Raw genomic sequence first — 18,700 nt, 5'->3', positions numbered from 1 at the left:
AAACATTTATCAGCGGTTGAAACACGCAATTGCTTATTTTTAATAATTTTTGTACCATGTGATGTTCACAAATACAACACACCACTTTTAATTTTGAATTATGAGTTACCACTCCCAGTCTATCAGTGATACTGGAATAACTTATTTATGCACGGTTTATTCCCTAAGGATGTGAAAAATATTGTTTACTTGTTGGCTTTGAAAGTGCAATATGGTTTTGTTTATTTTGGGTTCTTATTGTTGTACATATGATAGAGTATAAAACTGTATCTTTATAGTCACACTTTTGGGTTTAATTAGTTTACTTTATATTTAGTTTTCAGAAAGGTGATATATTTTTTGTTCATAATGACATGGGAGATGGATGGCTGTGGGTAACGGCACATCGGACTGGCGAACAGGGAATGATTTTCCGAGATTTGGTTGAAGACTTGGATGAAAATATTGACCCAAACACTGTTTTTAGTTGGTTTCATCCGAATGTTACCAAAAGTGAAGCTGTTGATATGCTTGTTAAAGGTATGCAAAATATGAGTTTTAATCTATGTTTAGATGAGTTGGTGTGTTGCTAGTCACTTTAATGTGAAGGTTGTTTTTTATAGCTGGACCGGGAAGCTTCCTTGTTAGACCAAGTGACAACTCACCTGGAGACTATTCTCTGTTCTTTCACATCAATAATCAGATTCAAAGATTTCGTATTGAGAAGAAGGGTGTTCGATATTTGATGGGTGGCCGTACATTTGAATGTTTGGATGCTGTCATAAACAGATATAGAAAGGAACAGATTGTGGAAGGCCACACATTAGTTTTGGCTGTGAGTAGGGTAAGTATCACAAATTTAAAAGAGAATGTCATCTCCTAGCAAGACTGTGTTATGAACATTAATGGCTTTTTTCATAAAAATGGAATAACATGTTCTTAAAATTGTGCTCTATACATTATTATAAACCTGAATAATGAAGCAGAGATTCTTGTAATTTTAGTTTATGCTCCTGCTAATTTAGACAAGCAACAAACTAGGCTTCCTGCACTTTTTTTGCTCCATAAAATGTTAAAGTAGAAACAAATTGATGTATAATCCAGTATTGAATGTAAGTATGTGTATAAGCATATATTTCAACTCACCATAAAGAAGTTGGACTGAACAGCAGACAGACATATAGAAAATGGCAACAATGTGCTAGATTATCACTGCGAGAAACAATGTTAAAAAAGTACAGGGGAAAATTGAGGGTTTGGAATAATAGAAAGAGGTAAGGAGCTAAAGACAGGAATTAGGTTAGATGGAACAGAAATATAACAGTCCGGTGGAGGACGAAGACACATGGAAACAAAGTGAGAACAGAAATTAAGTATATGACAGTCATTGTAATTATAACCTTAATGCCAGCCGAGTGGTTCTAGGTGCTACAGTGGGGAACCGCGCGACCGCTATGGTCGCAGGTTTGAATCCTGCCTCGGGCACGGATGTGTGTGATGCCCTTAGGTTAGTTAGGCTTAAGTAGTTCTAAGTTCTAGGGGACTGATGGCCTCAGAAGTTAGTCCCATAGTGCTCAGAGCCATTTGAACCATTTTTTTTATAAATTTAACCATAATACTACTTTGAGTGCCTTATCAAAAAAATAAAAAAAATACTTTTGTGGGCTATACAGGGTGTTACAAAAAGGTACGGCCACACTCAGAGAAAGAAAATATGTTATGTGGACATGTATTCGGAAACGCTTACTTTCCATGTTAGAGCTCATTTTATTACTTTTCTACAAATCACATTAATCATGGAATGGAAACACACAGCAACAGAACGTACCAGCGTGACTCAAAACACTTTGTTACAGGAAATGTTCAAATTGTCCTCAGTTAGCGAGGATACATGCATCCACCCTCCATCGCATGGAATCCCTGATGCGCTGGTGCAGCCCTGGAGAATGGTGTATTGTATCACAGCCATCCACAATACGAGCACAAAGAGTCTCTACATTTGGTACAGGGGTTGCATAGACAAGAGCTTTCAAATGCCCCCATAAATGAAAGTCAAGAGGGTTGAGGTCAGGAGAGCGTGGAGGCCATGGAATTGGTCCGCCTCTACCAATCCATCGGTCACTGAATCTGTTGTTGAGAAGCGTACAAACACTTCGACTGAAATGTGCAGGAGCTCCATCGTGCATGAGCCACATGTTGTGTCGTACTTGTAAGGCCCATGTTCTAGCAGCACGGGTACAGTATCCCATATGAAATCATGATAACTTGCTCCATCGAGCGTAGGTGGAAGAACAAGGGGCCCAATCAAGACATCACCAACAATGCCAGCCCAAACGTTCACAGAAAATCTGTGTTGACGTGATTGCACAACTGCGTATGGATTCTCGCCAGCCCACACATGTTGATTGTGAAAATTGACAATTTGATCACGTTGGAATGAAGCCTCATCCGTAAAGAGAACATTTGCACTGAAATAAGGATTTACACATTGTTGAATGAACCATTCGCAGAAGTGTACCCGTGGAGGCCAGTCAGCTGCACACGCTGTACATGGTCCGGAAACAACTGGTTCTCCTGTAGTACTCTCCATACAGTGACTTGGTCAACGTTACCTTGTACAGCAGCAACTTCTCTGATGCTGACATTAGGGTTATCGTCAACTGCACGAAGAATTGCCTTGTCCATTGCATTTGTCCTCGTCATTCTAGGTCTTCCCCAGTCACGAGTCATAGGCTGGAATGTTCCGTGCTCCCTAAGATGCCGATCAATTGCTTCGAACGTCTTCCTGTCGGGACACTTCCGTTCTGGAAATCTGTCTCGATACAAACGTACCGCGCCATGGCTATTGTCCCGTGCTAATCCATACATCAAATGGGCATCTGCCAACTCCACATTTGTAAACATTGCACTGACTGCAAAACCATGTTCGTGATGAACACTAACCTGTTGATGCTATGTACCGATGTACTTGATGCTAGTACTGTAGAGCAATGAGTCGCATGTCAACACAAGCACCAAAGTCAACATTACCTTCCTTCAATTGGGCCAACTGGCAGTGAATCGAGGAAGTACACTACATACTGACGAAACTAAAATGAGCTTTATCATGGAAATTAAGCGTTTCCGGACACATGTTCACATAACATCTTTTCTTTATTTGTGTGTGAGGAACGTTTCCTGAAAGTTTGGCCGTACCTTTTTGTAACACCCTGTATAGAAGAATCCTTTGTACCCAACCAGAATCTTAAACACCTTGCCTAGTTCTGTTTCATCGTCGGCTTTTTCATGATATGAAACTGACCTGTTCTCTCTCCTCCACAAACTCTTTCTCTTCCATCATTTCAGCTAACCTTCAATGACCCAGTAAGCTATCTCCATTTCAGTATTTGAATTGCCGCTTCATTTTGTTACTTTATAATTCATTGTTGGCCCCATAAGAAAACCTCTTCATATAAAACTTAGTAATCACAAACAATAGCTGTGAAAGCTGCTGCATGCAATATGTACAACTGACCTTCTTGTACCCATTCGCAAGCATGGATGTGACCTACAAAACAAGTAGTCCAGCTCCCAATATGCCTAAGGCATTACTGAGGGCTTCACAGACCAAAACAAACCATAGTGCCTTATTGAGAGACATAATTTCTCACGCTTGTCTCCCCACTCACCCAACTATGCTGTACACCTTCTGAGAAGTTACAAAACCTGACAGTAGTGGACTCATCACCACTTAGCATACACAGGAGTGGAACAACTGAATCACGTTCTCTGCCAGGGCCTTGACTATCGCACATCAGTTCTGAAGTGAGGAGTATCCTTCCTATACTCTTCCCAAAGTGGTATTCTGTCACCCACCTAGCCCATGAAATGTCTTTGCCCATCCCTGTGCCACTCCTGTTCCCAACGTTTTGCTCCATAATCTTCCCACTACCTCCTATTCCTGATTAGTCACAGATATTTCCTGTTCCACAACAAGGGCCACCTGTGGAAACACATATAGTTTATAAACGTTGCTGCATGGTATTCTATGTGGATATGACCAAGACTAGACAACCTACTCAGAGAATTACTCCACCCCTCCCCCAAGTGGAAAATGGTTAGATTCAGAAAGCTTACAGAGGAATTTAAAAAACTCCTACCACGGGAAAACCTACTACTGCCCCTGTCTTTGTAGGGGACAGTAGACGCTACTGATGCTCCTCTGGAAGGGATATTCTCTCTCTCTCTCTCTCTCTCTCTCTCTCTCTCTCTCTCTCTCTCTCTCTCTCTCTGCAGGGAAGTTCATCATCGTTTCATCCCCATCTGGCGTGCAGGTTGCCCAATGTGGCGTCGAATGTAATAAGACCTGCACCAAGGCAGCCGGACCTGCCCCGCAAGGGGCCTCCCAGCCAATGACACCAATCACTCATTTCCATTTTTAGCTGACAAAAAGACACAGGCTAAATTTTAATGCCTTGTGTATAACAGGATAAAAATGGCACTGTATTCTACATCTACATCCATACTCCGCAAGCCACCTGACGGTGTGGTTTACACAAACATTTGCAAATAAAGGTTCTTAGCTGGCTTTTTCGTTGTTTCCAAGGCAATGCTCTAAGATGATTCGAGGTATGCTGCTTCAGAATGGAAGGTCTGCAGCTATGTAATATTGAGGAAGATTTTTTTTTTTTTTTTTCCCCTGTCTCAGTTGCATGACTATACAGTTTATTGCTGCTGTGGTTATCGATTTTGGGCTGACTCCCCCCCTCTCAAACCAAACACACCTTGTTATTAACCATAACTAGTTACACAACAAACTGCCTCGTGCAAAAATTTCAACCTGTGAGCAACAAATACACTCACTGCTATAATAGCCTATGTGTCTATCGTTTCACTTGAATGGCACACTTTTGATTACATCACCTCACAAGTCTTAAGCCTCTATAATGGTTCTGTTTATTTTTTCTGATGTTCCTTTAAATGTAATTCCAAACTTAGGATGCCTTTTTGCATTTTTAGTACATTCTTCATTTTCTTTAATGATTTTTTATGGTGATGAATCATAATGCTTGACTTAACTTTTTACCAAAGACCACTGATTCTTATGGGGAACTGCTGGCCCACCTCCCTTCACTATTGCATTACTGTTTCAAGTAACCATAGAGCCATTTGACACATCACAGTTCTCGACAGTGGACCACATATAATTTCTTGTACTTATATTGCACTACTGTTTTTGTTGAAAAAATCAACAATTCCTTCTTAAGAAAATATGCATAACTTCTGCAAGTACTTTCCTGAAAAATACTGTCACTGAACAAACAAATCTATGTAGCAAATAGTGTACTGTCATCAGATACCTTTGCTGCACTACAATGAAAATAGAATTCTGCTGACATAATGAATATTTACTTTTGCTTCCAAAGTGTCATTTACAAAGTGCACTTGTCCACAAATTGCAGATTGAACTGTTCACTAAATAAGAGTATAAACATGTTTGACTGAAATTGTTGCCACATCCAGGTGGTGCCATTGTCCTGTTATGAACCCACAGTACTACAGATTATATAAAAAAAAATTGTTTTTGTGAATTTTACAAATTATGACAATACAATTTTCCTGGTGTAGAATATGGATGGAGATGGAACAATAAAATCAAAAGAAGTACAGCATGCTGAGAAGATTTATGCCACACTTCGTGAATGCAGGGAACAATCAGGGGTGAAGAAAAATAAAGGTAAGGAAACTGAAGTAAAAAAATGCTCTTTGTAGTTTTAACTTCAGTGACCTCTTTTGTTACACAATATGTGTTTTGTTTTCAGGCATTAAAATGCAGGGTTACCTCAACAAAAAGAGTGAGAAAAACAAGAAATGGAAGTCAATGTATTTTGTGTTATTGGTTGATGGAACTGATACTCATTTATATTTTTATGATAATCCAAAGGTGAGTGAATTCATGTAAATTACAAGGAAACAGAACAGTTGAACAGTACTTGACACTGGGTGTGAGTAACCTTCTCCTCATTTCCAGCCTTTCTTAAACATTCATTCTCTCTTCCAAAAGTAATAACATACATATTCCAAATAACATACATATTCCGAAAATCTGGAATAGGTTTTTTTCTATTTGAAGTATTTTTATTGATTGTAGTCAGATGTCTTTTTTTAAGATTTTAAATCGAATTTCTTCATCAAATTGTTATCACTTTATATTATGTGCATGTAATCACTATACCTGAGTTCATATTTATCTGAAGGGCACATTCTACATTTATTTTACTCTGCACACAGTGTGTAAATGAGAGAAATCAAATCTGTGGTACAGTATCAGTAAGCCAGCTGCTTTATGGTGTCCATTCTACATTTCATACATCATGCTAGGAAGTCACTGAAACTTTGCTGCTGCCACTTCTAGAAATAAAAGTACAATGAAACTCTGGACCAAACTCACTCTTTTGTTGCCTATACAACCATAAAAAAGGAAAATAACCGTGATTGACACAGTAGTCGGGCACTCGGTTTGTAAAAAATTTCGTTTTTCTAATGTACGGGATAACTACAAAAGAATAGTATTTTACTCACCTGTATTTCACAAAGTAATTTGTAAAATAGTAAATGCTAAATGACTATAAAGAGAAATAGACCAAGATTTAATTTTGTCCTACTTTCTCCATACAGCAGGGGAATGTCTCAGTGATTAAGACACTAGTCTTGCATCCAACAGCACTTATGCCCAGTTCCTTGTCTGGCCATCCAGTTTTAAAAATTTTAGGCTCCCTAAATGCTTAGGCAAATGTGTGGAATGTTCAAATGAAAACTTAGCTGACTTGCTTTAACAATCTGAGCTTGCACTCAGCCAGCAATGACTTTGCATTAAAGCCTCTCTCTCTCTCTCTCTCTCTCTCTCTCTCTCTCTCTCTCTCTCTCTCACACACACACACACACACACACACACACACACACACACACACACACACACACAGACACTCACACTGAGGCGCCCCCTGTGGATGACACAGCACTGCCACAAGCATGGCCTTTTAGGGAGATCACAGTTTGCTGGACTCTGGCTAAGGTGGCATGCTGCAATGGGAGCATACAGTCTGAAGTGCTTTGGGTGCAGACACATTCTGTTTCCTCCTTCCTGTGTCAAACCATACAGCAACACCAGCAGTGCCGTAACTGTTTCCATGTCAAACTCGGGCATCGGCTCTGGTGACGATGCTAGCTGTGCTGATGATGCTGATATCAGCAGTTGCTAGGAACAGGTGCTGGAATCCCTGGCAATGGTGTCAGAAGCAATAGACAAACTGTTGGTTCAGCCACTAAGGGTGGATGCCCTCACCCGCACAAGAATGGGGAACCGGCAGCTGCAGATGACATGGTGTCCGATGTAGACTGGCTCAGATGAGGCAATGCTGTGACATCAGGGGGCACCTGGCCATCCACATGAAGGCAAAGCTGAATCGTGGTGACTCGAGGAGAGGTGTCCTCTGTGAAGATGTCGCAGAAACACCACCCTCAGCATCTGGTGATGACAACTGGAATCCATATAGGATGGCATCTGAAACTGTGCGCCCAGACAGCCACACCCAGCCATAACAGGTGTGGCGGATGCACTTGTTGATGTCCAGGTGGAGGACACCGGAGGTGTCTCGCCAAACGGTGTGAAACGGTATGATCTAAGACGGCATCAGATGAAGAGTTGTTAACATACTTTTTCATCTGACTTTTGAGGGTTCACACTATGTGTTTCCCCTCCCTGTTAGATTGTGGATGGAATGGTGGGGCTAGCATGTGACAGACCCCATGGGAATCACAAAATGCCACAAACTCTTGCAATGAAAATTGGGGACCATTACCGGATAGTAACATCGTAAACAAGCATTCCAATGAAAAACTTTTGGATGAGGCTGTGATGGTAGCAGTTATGGATGTGGAAACACAATGAATGACATACAGAAAACAAGAATATGTGTCAATGATCCACAGACAATAAGCATTGAGAAAGGGGCCAGCGAAATGCGCATGTATACGCTCCTATGCAAGCAACAGCATCGGCCAAGGAATCAATGAAGCACATATTGTGGACAGGAGGCAACCAGGTGAATGTCACCATCCAAGGTGGGCTAAAACACGTGTCGACAGGCCAACACTTTTGTGCACAATACATCCCAATTACCTGCATGTAATAAAGAGAGAACCTCCGAACAAAGCAGTGAAAGGATCACTACCCACAGAGCCATGTGATCCGTATCTAAAAGCAGAACACCAACCACAACAGATAATCGATATTAAAAGATGTAATAATTATGGATGGGTTCATACACATGAGAAGGTAATGAATTTGGCTAACCATGTTGTACAAATGTTTTGACCTTCTGCAAAATGGCGACAGCATCCGCAGTCCGTGTGCTACTCACAGGAAAACCATCAAGCATCTGCTGTGCGCCGACATCAATGTGGAAACATTTAGCATTGGAGGGCAGTGTGGAGGGTAAAAATCGTAGAGGGAGACCAAGAGATGAATACACTAAGCAGATTCAGAAGGATGTAGGTTGCAGTAAGTACTGGGAGATGAAGAAGCTTGCACAGGATAGAGTAGCATGGAGAGCTGCAGCAAACCAGTCTCAGGACTGAAGACCACCACAACAACATCATTGATCTGTCTCTACCATTATAGAAGTCTTTGGTGACCTGGTGATTTTTTTCGGGACTGTTTTCCGGTTTTGTGCTGTATGGAGCTTCTTGTCTCCAAAATACAGAATGTTTTCCCTCTAATGTTTTACAAATTTAGGTTGCTCTGTGACTTAGTAACATTAAAATACCTTCTCAAATGAGAGTTTCAAACTTTGTATGTTCCTTGTGTGTATGAGAATGACAAGAAATGGTCAATTTAAATTTAAATTTGGTCCCACTTGTAAATCGTAAGCACAAAAATATTACATTTGTTGTTTTATTTAAACATCTAGTCCCATTATTTTCTTGTTTCAATGATAAACACTGTTTGCAAATGCACTGGAAACCAAACAACACTTATATCGTTATTGACAATGTATCATGCCATCCATATAAGTATGGAATGGCTCTCTTCCCAGTCCTTACTCATCTATATCTATTACATTATCCCCTTAACCACCGGAGGAACTAATAAGAATGGAAATTAAAGTAAAGGATTATCAAAAACAGTTGTATTGAGGAAATAGTAATTGATAAACTATGGAGAAGGACTAGAACCATTTACAGGATTCCTTGTCATGCAGCAAGGCAACTCATAACAGCATAATCAAATAATGGAAAATCCAGAATGGACTAATGTAAATATTATAAAAAGAATAGATTGCTACTCAACGTATAGTGGAGATTATGAGTCATAGATAGGCACAACAAAAATACCATCAAACAATTCAGCTTTCAGCCAGACAGACCTTCTTTTGAATTCAACGACATACAAATGTACACTCATGGAAACACAACCCACGTACACATGATCGCTGTCCCTGGCTGCCGAGGCAAGAGTGTGATTGTGTGTGTGAGTTGCATTTACACGAGTGTGCATGCGTATGTTGTCGAATTCAGAAGAAGGCCTTTTTGCCTGAAAGCTAACTTGTTTGACAGCCTTTTTGTTGTGCCCACCTGCGACTCGACGTATCTGCTATATGGTGGAGCAGCAATCTATCTTTTTCATAATATTGACATAACAGCACAAAGTGCTTCTGTAATTATTAAATCAGAATAATTTTCTTCATCAATGACGAGTCATATCAGCCTCTTGTGTGCTATATGAACTTTGTGTCCATCAGCAATCTGCTATATGTACGTTGAAATTACGCTCTCTTGCTTAAATAGATTGCGTTATCAAAATTAGATGCAGATTACTTGTAGAGGTCCTAGGGTTCCGAAAACAAAAGGTGGCTGGTTGCTGTTTCCATTCACACCTCTAAATGTTTTACACATTTTTTGTCAGTTAGAATACAATATGAATTGTGAAGTACTGCAGATGTTTATTTTTGCCATTATTACAATTTTTATTGTTGCTGTTATTAGTCCTTCCATGCATTAAATCTTATTATTTTGCTTTTACAGCGTACAAAACCAAAGGGTCTTATTGATCTCAGCTGTGCCTACCTGTATCAGGTCCATGATAGTGTTTTTGATCGACCACATTGCTTCCAGCTTGTTGAACGTGCACTGCCATGTTTGGCTACAATCACCTATTTGTGTTCTAATTCTGCTGACACCACACAGGTAATGTTCATAAATTTCCTTAAATTATTCAAAAGTAAATACAGCTTTATAGTATGAGGTCCAGAAATCATTATTAATTTCACCATTGAATTGTAGGAGATATTGCATTTCCTTTCCTGCTGAAGTAAATACAATTTTACTGACAAAATTGATAATTTAGTTCAGAACAATATCATAATATCTGTCCATTTTGATTATTACCTATACAGTAGAGCGTCGATTATCCGAAGTAATTGGGGGACATGGGTGTTCGGAAAACTGGTTTGTTCGGATAATCGAACTGTACATGTTTATTTGGCAAAAAGAAGTACTGTACAGTAAATTTATTTATAAAAACATGTGTCTCTTGTAGTATTACAAAGTAACATACAAAGGCAACTTCAGTAGAGATATATAGTAATAATCTCGTACTTGTCCCTCATAGAAAGGACAACACGTTTACGTTTAAGCATTTTGTCTGTCAAGTTCACTTCTTCACGCAGCAGCACGCAAGTGGTCGTAACAGGGAACAGAAGGTGACTGCACCGTGAGAAGCTCTTCTCGGGGACGCGCAATCCTTCAAACTACGCGGAGCGGCACACCTCGACTCTAAGCTGATGCAGCTGTTGCTGTGAACCGCTTTGGTACTGCCGCTACTTCTACTGCCAATGCCAAGCCGACAGAAGTGTGCTGATTGTTGAAACAGTGACTGGCGGCTTGGCCAGTCAGCAGCGCCTCTTGAAGGCCCCATTAGAAGCAATGTTCCGCCAGCGGTGGCCCAGTGCGGCGACTTCTGTGGGAAACTTGGTTTGGGAGTGAGGGAGATGATGGGCGGTAGGGTGGGAGAGTAACAGGTGCGAGCGAGTACACAGTACGGTTAAGCGGTCATTCGGTTGACAGACGTTCGGATAATCGACGCTCTACTGTATTTAGATATAATAATTGAGTTGGTCTTTTGTTATTGATAAAGTGCTAAACATTGGTATAGTACACTTCTTATTGTGCACATAGCAAGTAGATGAGCAAGTGTGCTGATTCCCTAGTTCGCTCTTCCTGCCACTAGATATCAGCTGCTCTGTATGCAACGCATGGAATTACATGTTCCCACCGTATAAATGCAGCACAAAACTCATCCATTCATGAAATTTATGTAATGAAAAGAAAGGTTAGTTGCCAACTAGTTTGGTTAGTTTCCGGGGAGTCTTCGAAGTTTTTAAAGATGTCATCTCCTTCCAAATTTGATTAATGCCAGTGAAAAATCGGCATTTCATGTGATGAAGAATCTGCTTAGAAACAATATGAGTCACATGATCTTTGCAGCATCCAGCACTGAATATTTTAAAGCTAATGTGATCCAAACTATTTAGACATTCATAAAACATGTTGTCCCATAAACTGTTGCTATGTGGTTTTACCACTATAACATTTTCTCCTTGCATAAGAACATTGATGTGTTTCGATGGATGATATGTGAGCAGTATCTTTCCTATAGAAGAGCCATCATCTCTAATAGATGTAAGCAAAAAGAGTGGCATGTGAGACGAATTCCCAATTAAAAGGCACAAACACTTAAGGCGCATTTGGTGACTCTTCTTGCTTGATGCAACTTATAAACTGCCTGATAATAAACTAAAACATTCCTGTGCTAAATTGCTTTCAAGAATCTCCATCATATGTTGAGGATCAGATTGAGTCTTTGTGAAGTTACTCAGAATGCACAATGTTTCGTTAAGTATGCTTTCCAGTTCAAAAATTCTGTCTCTGTTTATTTGGTGCAATTGTGTAGGTAACATCCACATTTAGCTTACATGTGCTGTCAGCAAAAATTCACATTTATGTTCACAGTTTCCACCAAAAGATAATGAATGTTTTACAGGAATGCAAACTCACTGTAGCAGGTGCAAGCTGAGGAAGTCTATTATTGATGGATGATCATTGCAACTCAAGAGACCTTATTATACTGAAATGATGTTCAAGTAAATCCTGATCAAATTTTGCTTTCAGGACATACATGAAACCTCTTGCTAAGTATTCAGATATTCCTAAGGTACTGTCAATCGTTATTCTTAGAGATGGTCCAGTTCTTTCAGAAGCAAAGCTGATACTTTTACCGGCAAGAATACGTCTCCATTTCATTGGCTTTTTGCGAGCCTCTCGAGTTTTTATACAAAGCGCCATTAGGGAAAGAAGAGTTAATTGTTTCCTGGAGAATTTTACGCCATTGCCTACTGAGTTACTAAACAACTGTAGCAGAGCTTATCTCACATTCATTTGTTATGATGATGTCAGATCCAAGTGAGTGCAAGTTACCTTGTGACAAATTTTCAATCCAGAGAATTCTAGGCAATTAGCTTCTTGGTAAATTCTTTGATAAAATTTGTAGTTGATGATCGCAATCTGTAAAAAGTATCACAAAAATTATTTCTTAAGCACTTTATTCCATGAATATCATTGGAAAATGCCCATATTCTTCTGGTTTCATTAACTGAATTTGGCGTAGAGCAGGTGTTTTTATGCCCCATGTTCGTATATGTTTACAAACCTTTTCATTCAGTTGACTGTCATCAGAACTGAATGCAGTAATTTTTGTTCTGGCTTGCTATACCTGTATAATTACTTGAATCGATATCTGCAAGAGGACATCGCTAGGAGTTGCATTGCAACTTGCGTACACAGCAACAGGTTGAATCCAGCTATGCAACTGAGGAAAAACCATAAATACCAGAGCATAATTTGCAAGTTTATTTTTATAATCATCTGGAATATATTCCCTTAAATTGACTAAACTATCAACTTTCAGCAGTTTTATTGAAATACAGTTCTTCTCCAAGCTTCAATTCATCAAAAATCATCACACCTATGCATTTGTTTTCATGTTGTTCTTCCAAAAGTAATTCTGAATTGTTTCCACAGCATGTGCATTAATTCCATATGAGCATTTAAGAACCTTTACTAAATATTGGAGATGTATTTTGGAAGAAAGTGACAAGAATCCGTGCTTCAAACAATGTCTCTATCTGTTGGACTACATAATTTGTAAGGACACACTGTCCAAAAGAAACTTATCATCATACCACATTCTCTTATTATTTCTCAGTTGACATTTCTTTAATATAGTGTCAGCTATAATTTGCTGTTTCGTATTGAGTTTACAATGATCTAGGAGATTCGATTGAGTCATCTTAACTTTTTACATCTGAGAGCATCTTTCGTAATAAATTGATTGTGGCACTTACTTTTCTTAGTTTATGATATAATCATACAACTTACATATTATTATACTTCTATGTTTTTTAGTTAAATTTCTGCTACAGCTGATACCAATTTATTCCATACATTTTTCTTGACAGATTTTCTATTGTATAAGAGTTGCTCCTGATTGTAGGGACCACCTTTATCTTGGGATTTCAAGTTATTCACCTTTGATGTTAAGTCTGCTTTCATAATGAGTTTATCATCAAAATGTGAATCACACACAAAACAGTCATGAGTCAGATGCCTGTCTTTCTGAGGAATTGGTCTCACCCATTTTGAAAGTTTTATGTCAGTTTTTGGAGGTGTTAAGTTTATCTTTTTCCTCTGTACCTAGATGTGCATGCTGGAATGAAACAAGTGGACTTTTTAGTTTTTCTTCTTTGTCTTCTTCCTCTTATTATTATTTTTCTTCACCTTTAAAAATGAGCAACTGTAACTGATAACATTACTTTATCACTGCAGCCTTCAGCTTTTCAACATTCACTCACAACAACATAAACTCACAAAATAAGCACAGAGAGTAACACAATGCACCATCTGATAAAGCAAAATCATATGAACTTGAGTCTCAAGTGACTGTCCTTCTCATACTTTGTAGAAAAGTTACCTGTCATACTCTGCCTATGTTAACATGACATGTTGTAGTCAGCACACTTTGTCTACTGCTCGCTATGTGTGCAGTTTAAAGGTAGTCAGTTCTTAGTCAAAACTGAGAGAAAACTATGAAATGATCACTATGCTTTCATATGTAAATGATCACTATGATATCATATGTATAATATAAACCATAATAGAATTAGATTTGTGTACCATGCTAAGATGTTCCATGTTTGCTGATGTTTTCTTGTTACCACGTGAAAGTAACTCTAGAAAGCCTCAGTATTTTATAACCATTACCTGTGCCACAATTTCTCAAGGTTCTTCCATTTAGCTGCAAATATGTTTTTACATTTTATTTGGAGTGCAGCACAATGAAACACTGATAACTATAAAACTTGTTAACACTTAGCTAAAATGACATCTGTTGTATCTCTGGAGCTTGTATATAGTTATAAGATTTGTGTAGTCATCCATTTATGTACAGCATGCTGATGAAACAACAACATCAAATAATTACAAGCATGAGTGATTGAAATGGCGTTGGAGAGCCGTGATGGAGAGCGACAGCGATCCTGTCACTATGACAGACAGAATTGTAATTAATTGGCTTATGAGATGAACAGTATGTTGTCAGACTTTGCACTGGCCATCTGCATAACATTCAAACATAGGAAAGGCAAGATGCCTAATATCAGCATATTAGTTCGTGGCCAGATCATGGGTGCCTGAAACGGGAAACTCCATCACCATGGTTGAGCGAGCACTGCACTTTTCATGTGCACAACATCATTGATGTATGTGATTACCTCAATTTGGGGAGAACTGTTGTCACCAGTGTCAACTGCTGTGTGCTGCAATGTGTTGATGAGAGGGGTCATGACCATCTGTCACGATTTGTAGAAGAAGCAGATAGGTGGCCTGCATTGTAGTAGAACACTCTGCAAGTCAATGCTGGGAAAAAACAACCAATAAGGAGCCATCCCACACATCTCACTGTGGGTTATAGGAAAGTGAAAGACTGTCCATCACACATGTACCTCTCCTCACCACATCACAGGGCACAGAGATTAGCACAGTGCTGAAACAAAGTTGTTGCATACTCAGATTGTGGAGACATTTTGCCTGGATTGAAGAGTCATTGTACACATTGATATCAAGTGTAACAGTATGGAGAATACCACATGAAGTGATCCATCCCACCTAACAATAAGGCACCATTAAGGCTGTGGCAGTATTCTTGTGTGGGTGAAATCTCCATGGGATGAAATGGGTTTCCTGACATGTCAGCCATAATCTCTCACTGGCAAAGGTAGTTCTTCATCCAGTTATGCACAGCCATTTGTAATCTTGTAGTACTCCACAGGTAGCCTGTGGCAAATGGGGTCAGCCTTACCAGCCTGCAAATTAATACCTCACTTTGCACTGTTCTGAAGTGCTCAGTGGAGGTGCCATCTGCAGACTCCTTGCAGTTTCTTCATCTGATGTCACAGTAGCATCGGGCAGGGGAAAAACATTCCTCATCCTCTTTAACCAACCCATAGGAGTGGCATTGATGGACCTTACGGTGTCATTTGTGAGGTAAGGGGGGGGGGAATGTTACTGTTGAGGCCCCCTCCTGTGGCTGCACAATGATGGGTGGTGAATCTTATACTTCCAGTTCTGCTTGTGACAATGTGATCTCTGCTGATGGAGTGGAAACCTCCATGAGTGGGAGGGGCAGTTTTGCTCACCAGGTTCCTCTGGGCAGGCATGATGTTGGCTATTGTTCTGGCTGATCCCTGCGCTAGTGGATTGTGGGTGCTGCAGGTGGCTGGAGATTGGCTAGATTTTTTTGCTGGTTCATTGGGCCATTGTGATGGTGTGTGCTGGTGTGTGTAATCAATAGTGAACATTTCCCAACCTCAATGTCCCATAATGTTGGTAAATTAAAATTACCAAGCCTGCATAGGAGAGATATTGCCATTCTTACAAAGGCCCTGGTGTGAGCTGGAAAAGGCTCAGCAGTGTCCAGTGCCTCCATACATGCAGGAGCTTGGCAGGGCTGCTGCCTTATGAATGAGATGGACTTAACACATGAATAAAAATGTGGCATGATCATTTTTTGTGGAACCATTACTCACAGCTTTCCACATCTACATTCTGAATATTCTGATCATTTCTTATGATTCATTATAAGCAGCTGTGTTGAATGCTGGAGTTGAAATTTACTCAATAATATTTCTTTTGTAACATTCTGCAAATGTTATGGTCTTGTATTGGAACCCATTACATGATATTCTTGGCCTATCACCATGGTAACAAACAAAGGGTGGTTCAAAAAGAGCACTGGCTAGCAGTTCAATTGTGCACAACGTGTGGTAATCATGAAAACGTTTTATCAGAATGGAGAATTGCGCAGTTGTAGGGTGTAATGAGACAGTGAGTGAATCAACAGTTTGCAGACTTCTGAAAAAGTTCCTTGAGATGGGTACAACAGTAAACCTTAATTGTTGTCATCACTCTGGTCAAAGTGAGCAGAACATTTCAGTGGTTTGTGACAGTGTGGCTGTTAGCCCAATGAAATCAATTCATCACCATTCCTAACAATTGAGTTTTAGCTGTTCTTCAATACTGAGAATTCTCCAGTGTGATCTCCATTACTACACCAATAAAATTCAGCTGATGCAGCAGACAGATCATGAGAAGGGATGACAGTCAACAAACTGAGTTCTAAGAGGGTGACAGGAAGATTACAGTTTACCTGACAAAATCATTTACAGTGATGAAGCATTTATGCAATTAAATGGTTTTGTAAATAAACAGAACTTGGGGTCAGAAAATCCTTGCATGATCCAAAAAATGGTAAACATGTCAACAGTGAGTAACAGATTGATGCAGCTTTTCGTTTGGCCAGCGTCATCGGCCCTTACGTTTTTGAAGATGAGGCAAGACAAGCTGTAACAGCCAATGGAGACCAATACTGTACGATGATAAGGGACTTTTGTGGCCACGAAGGTCATGTGCGGCCACGAAGGTCATGTGCCTTATCTCCTTGTGACTCTTTCCTTTGAGGTCATCTCACGTCAATGGTGTATTCCAATAAACATCATAACATCCATGACTTGAAGGAGGAATTTTGATGAGTTGTGAGTGAAATGGATGTGGAAGCTTGTCGTGCAGTCATATGGACTCTGTCTAATTTCCTCACAATGTTCATACCTGAAATGGGAAGGTTAGATGAGTATTTTTATGTATTTTGTTTGTATTTTTCATAAAAATAAAATTATAACTTTGCTATGTCAAAACTGGCACTCTTTCTGACCTGCCATGTATTTTTGCAGTTCTTTGGTCATTGCTGTTGATGTGGTGCACATTATCCATTGTTGTTGTTGCTGTTGTTATTGTTGTGCCTTCAGTCCAGAGACTGGTTTGATGCAGCTCTCCATGCCACTCTATACTGTGCAAGCTTCTTCATCTCCCAGTAACTACTGAAACCTACATCCTTCTGAATCTGTTTAGTGTATTCATGTCTTGGTCTCCCTCTACAATTTTTAACCTCAGTGCTGCCCTCCAGTACTAAGTTGGTGATCCCTTGATGCCTCAGAATATGTGCTACCAACTGATCCCTTCTTCTAATCAAGTTGTGTCACAAATTTCTCTTCTCTCCAATTCTATTCAATACCTCCTCATTAGTTATGTGATCTAACCATCTAATCTTCAGCATTCTTCTGTAGCACTACATTTCGAAAGTTTCTTTTCTCTTCTTGTCTAAACTATTTATCGTCCTCGTTTCACTTCCATACATAGCTACACTCCATACAAATACTTTCAGAAACAGCTTCCTGGCACTTAAATCTATACTTGATGTTAACAAATTTCTCTTCTTCAGAAACACTTTCCTTGCCATTGCCATTCTACATTATATATCTTCTCTACTTCGACTATCATCAGTTATTTTGCTCCCCAAATAGCAAAACTCCTCTACCACTTTAAGTGTCTCATTTCCTAATCTACTTCCCTCAGCATCACCCGACTTAATTCGACTACATTCCATTGTCCTCATTTTGCTTTTGTTGATGTTAGTCTTATATCCTCCTTTCAAGACACTGTCCATTCCATTCAACTGCTCTTCCAAGTCCTCTGCTGTCTCTGACAGAATTACAATGTCGTCGGCGAACCTCAAAGCTTTTATTTCTTCTCCATGGATTTTAATACCTACTCCAAATTATTATTTTGTTTCCTTTACTGCTTGCTCAATATACAGATTGATTAACATTGGGGAGAGGCTACAACCCTGCCTCACTCCCTTCCCAACCACTGCTTCCCTTTCATGTCCCTCGACTCTTATAACTGCCATCTGGTTTCTGTACAAATTGTAAATAGCCTTTCGCTCCCTGTATTTTACCCCTGCCACCTTTAGAATTTGAAAGAGAGCATTCCAGTCAACATTGTCAAAAACTTTCTCTAAGTCTGCAAATGCTAGAAATGTAGGTTTGCCTTTCCTTAATCTACACTCCTGGAAATGGAAAAAAGAACACATTGACACCGGTGTGTCAGACCCACCATACTTGCTCCGGACACTGCGAGAGGGCTGTACAAGCAATGATCACACGAACGGCACAGCGAACACACCAGGAACCGCGGTGTTGGCCGTCGAATGGCGCTAGCTGCGCAGCATTTG

General features: G+C 39.8%; 1 protein-coding gene across 2 annotated transcripts in view; it reads left to right on the top strand.

Moving 5' to 3' along the window:
• Positions 1-18,700, top strand: part of LOC126282060 (ras GTPase-activating protein 1) — a 143,692-nt gene that overhangs the window by 34,614 nt on the left and 90,378 nt on the right. For both annotated transcript variants that reach the window (XM_049981500.1, XM_049981501.1), the window contains exons 4-8: positions 317-519; positions 603-823; positions 5,587-5,695; positions 5,781-5,902; positions 10,045-10,206. In XM_049981500.1, coding sequence (XP_049837457.1) covers positions 317-519; positions 603-823; positions 5,587-5,695; positions 5,781-5,902; positions 10,045-10,206 — 817 coding nt within the window. The remainder of the gene's footprint in view (positions 1-316; positions 520-602; positions 824-5,586; positions 5,696-5,780; positions 5,903-10,044; positions 10,207-18,700) is intronic.

The sequence above is a fragment of the Schistocerca gregaria genome, chromosome 7 (genome assembly GCF_023897955.1).
Source record: "Schistocerca gregaria isolate iqSchGreg1 chromosome 7, iqSchGreg1.2, whole genome shotgun sequence".
NCBI classification, from domain to species: Eukaryota; Metazoa; Arthropoda; class Insecta; order Orthoptera; family Acrididae; genus Schistocerca; species Schistocerca gregaria.
This window is presented reverse-complemented; position numbering and strand designations above follow the sequence as displayed.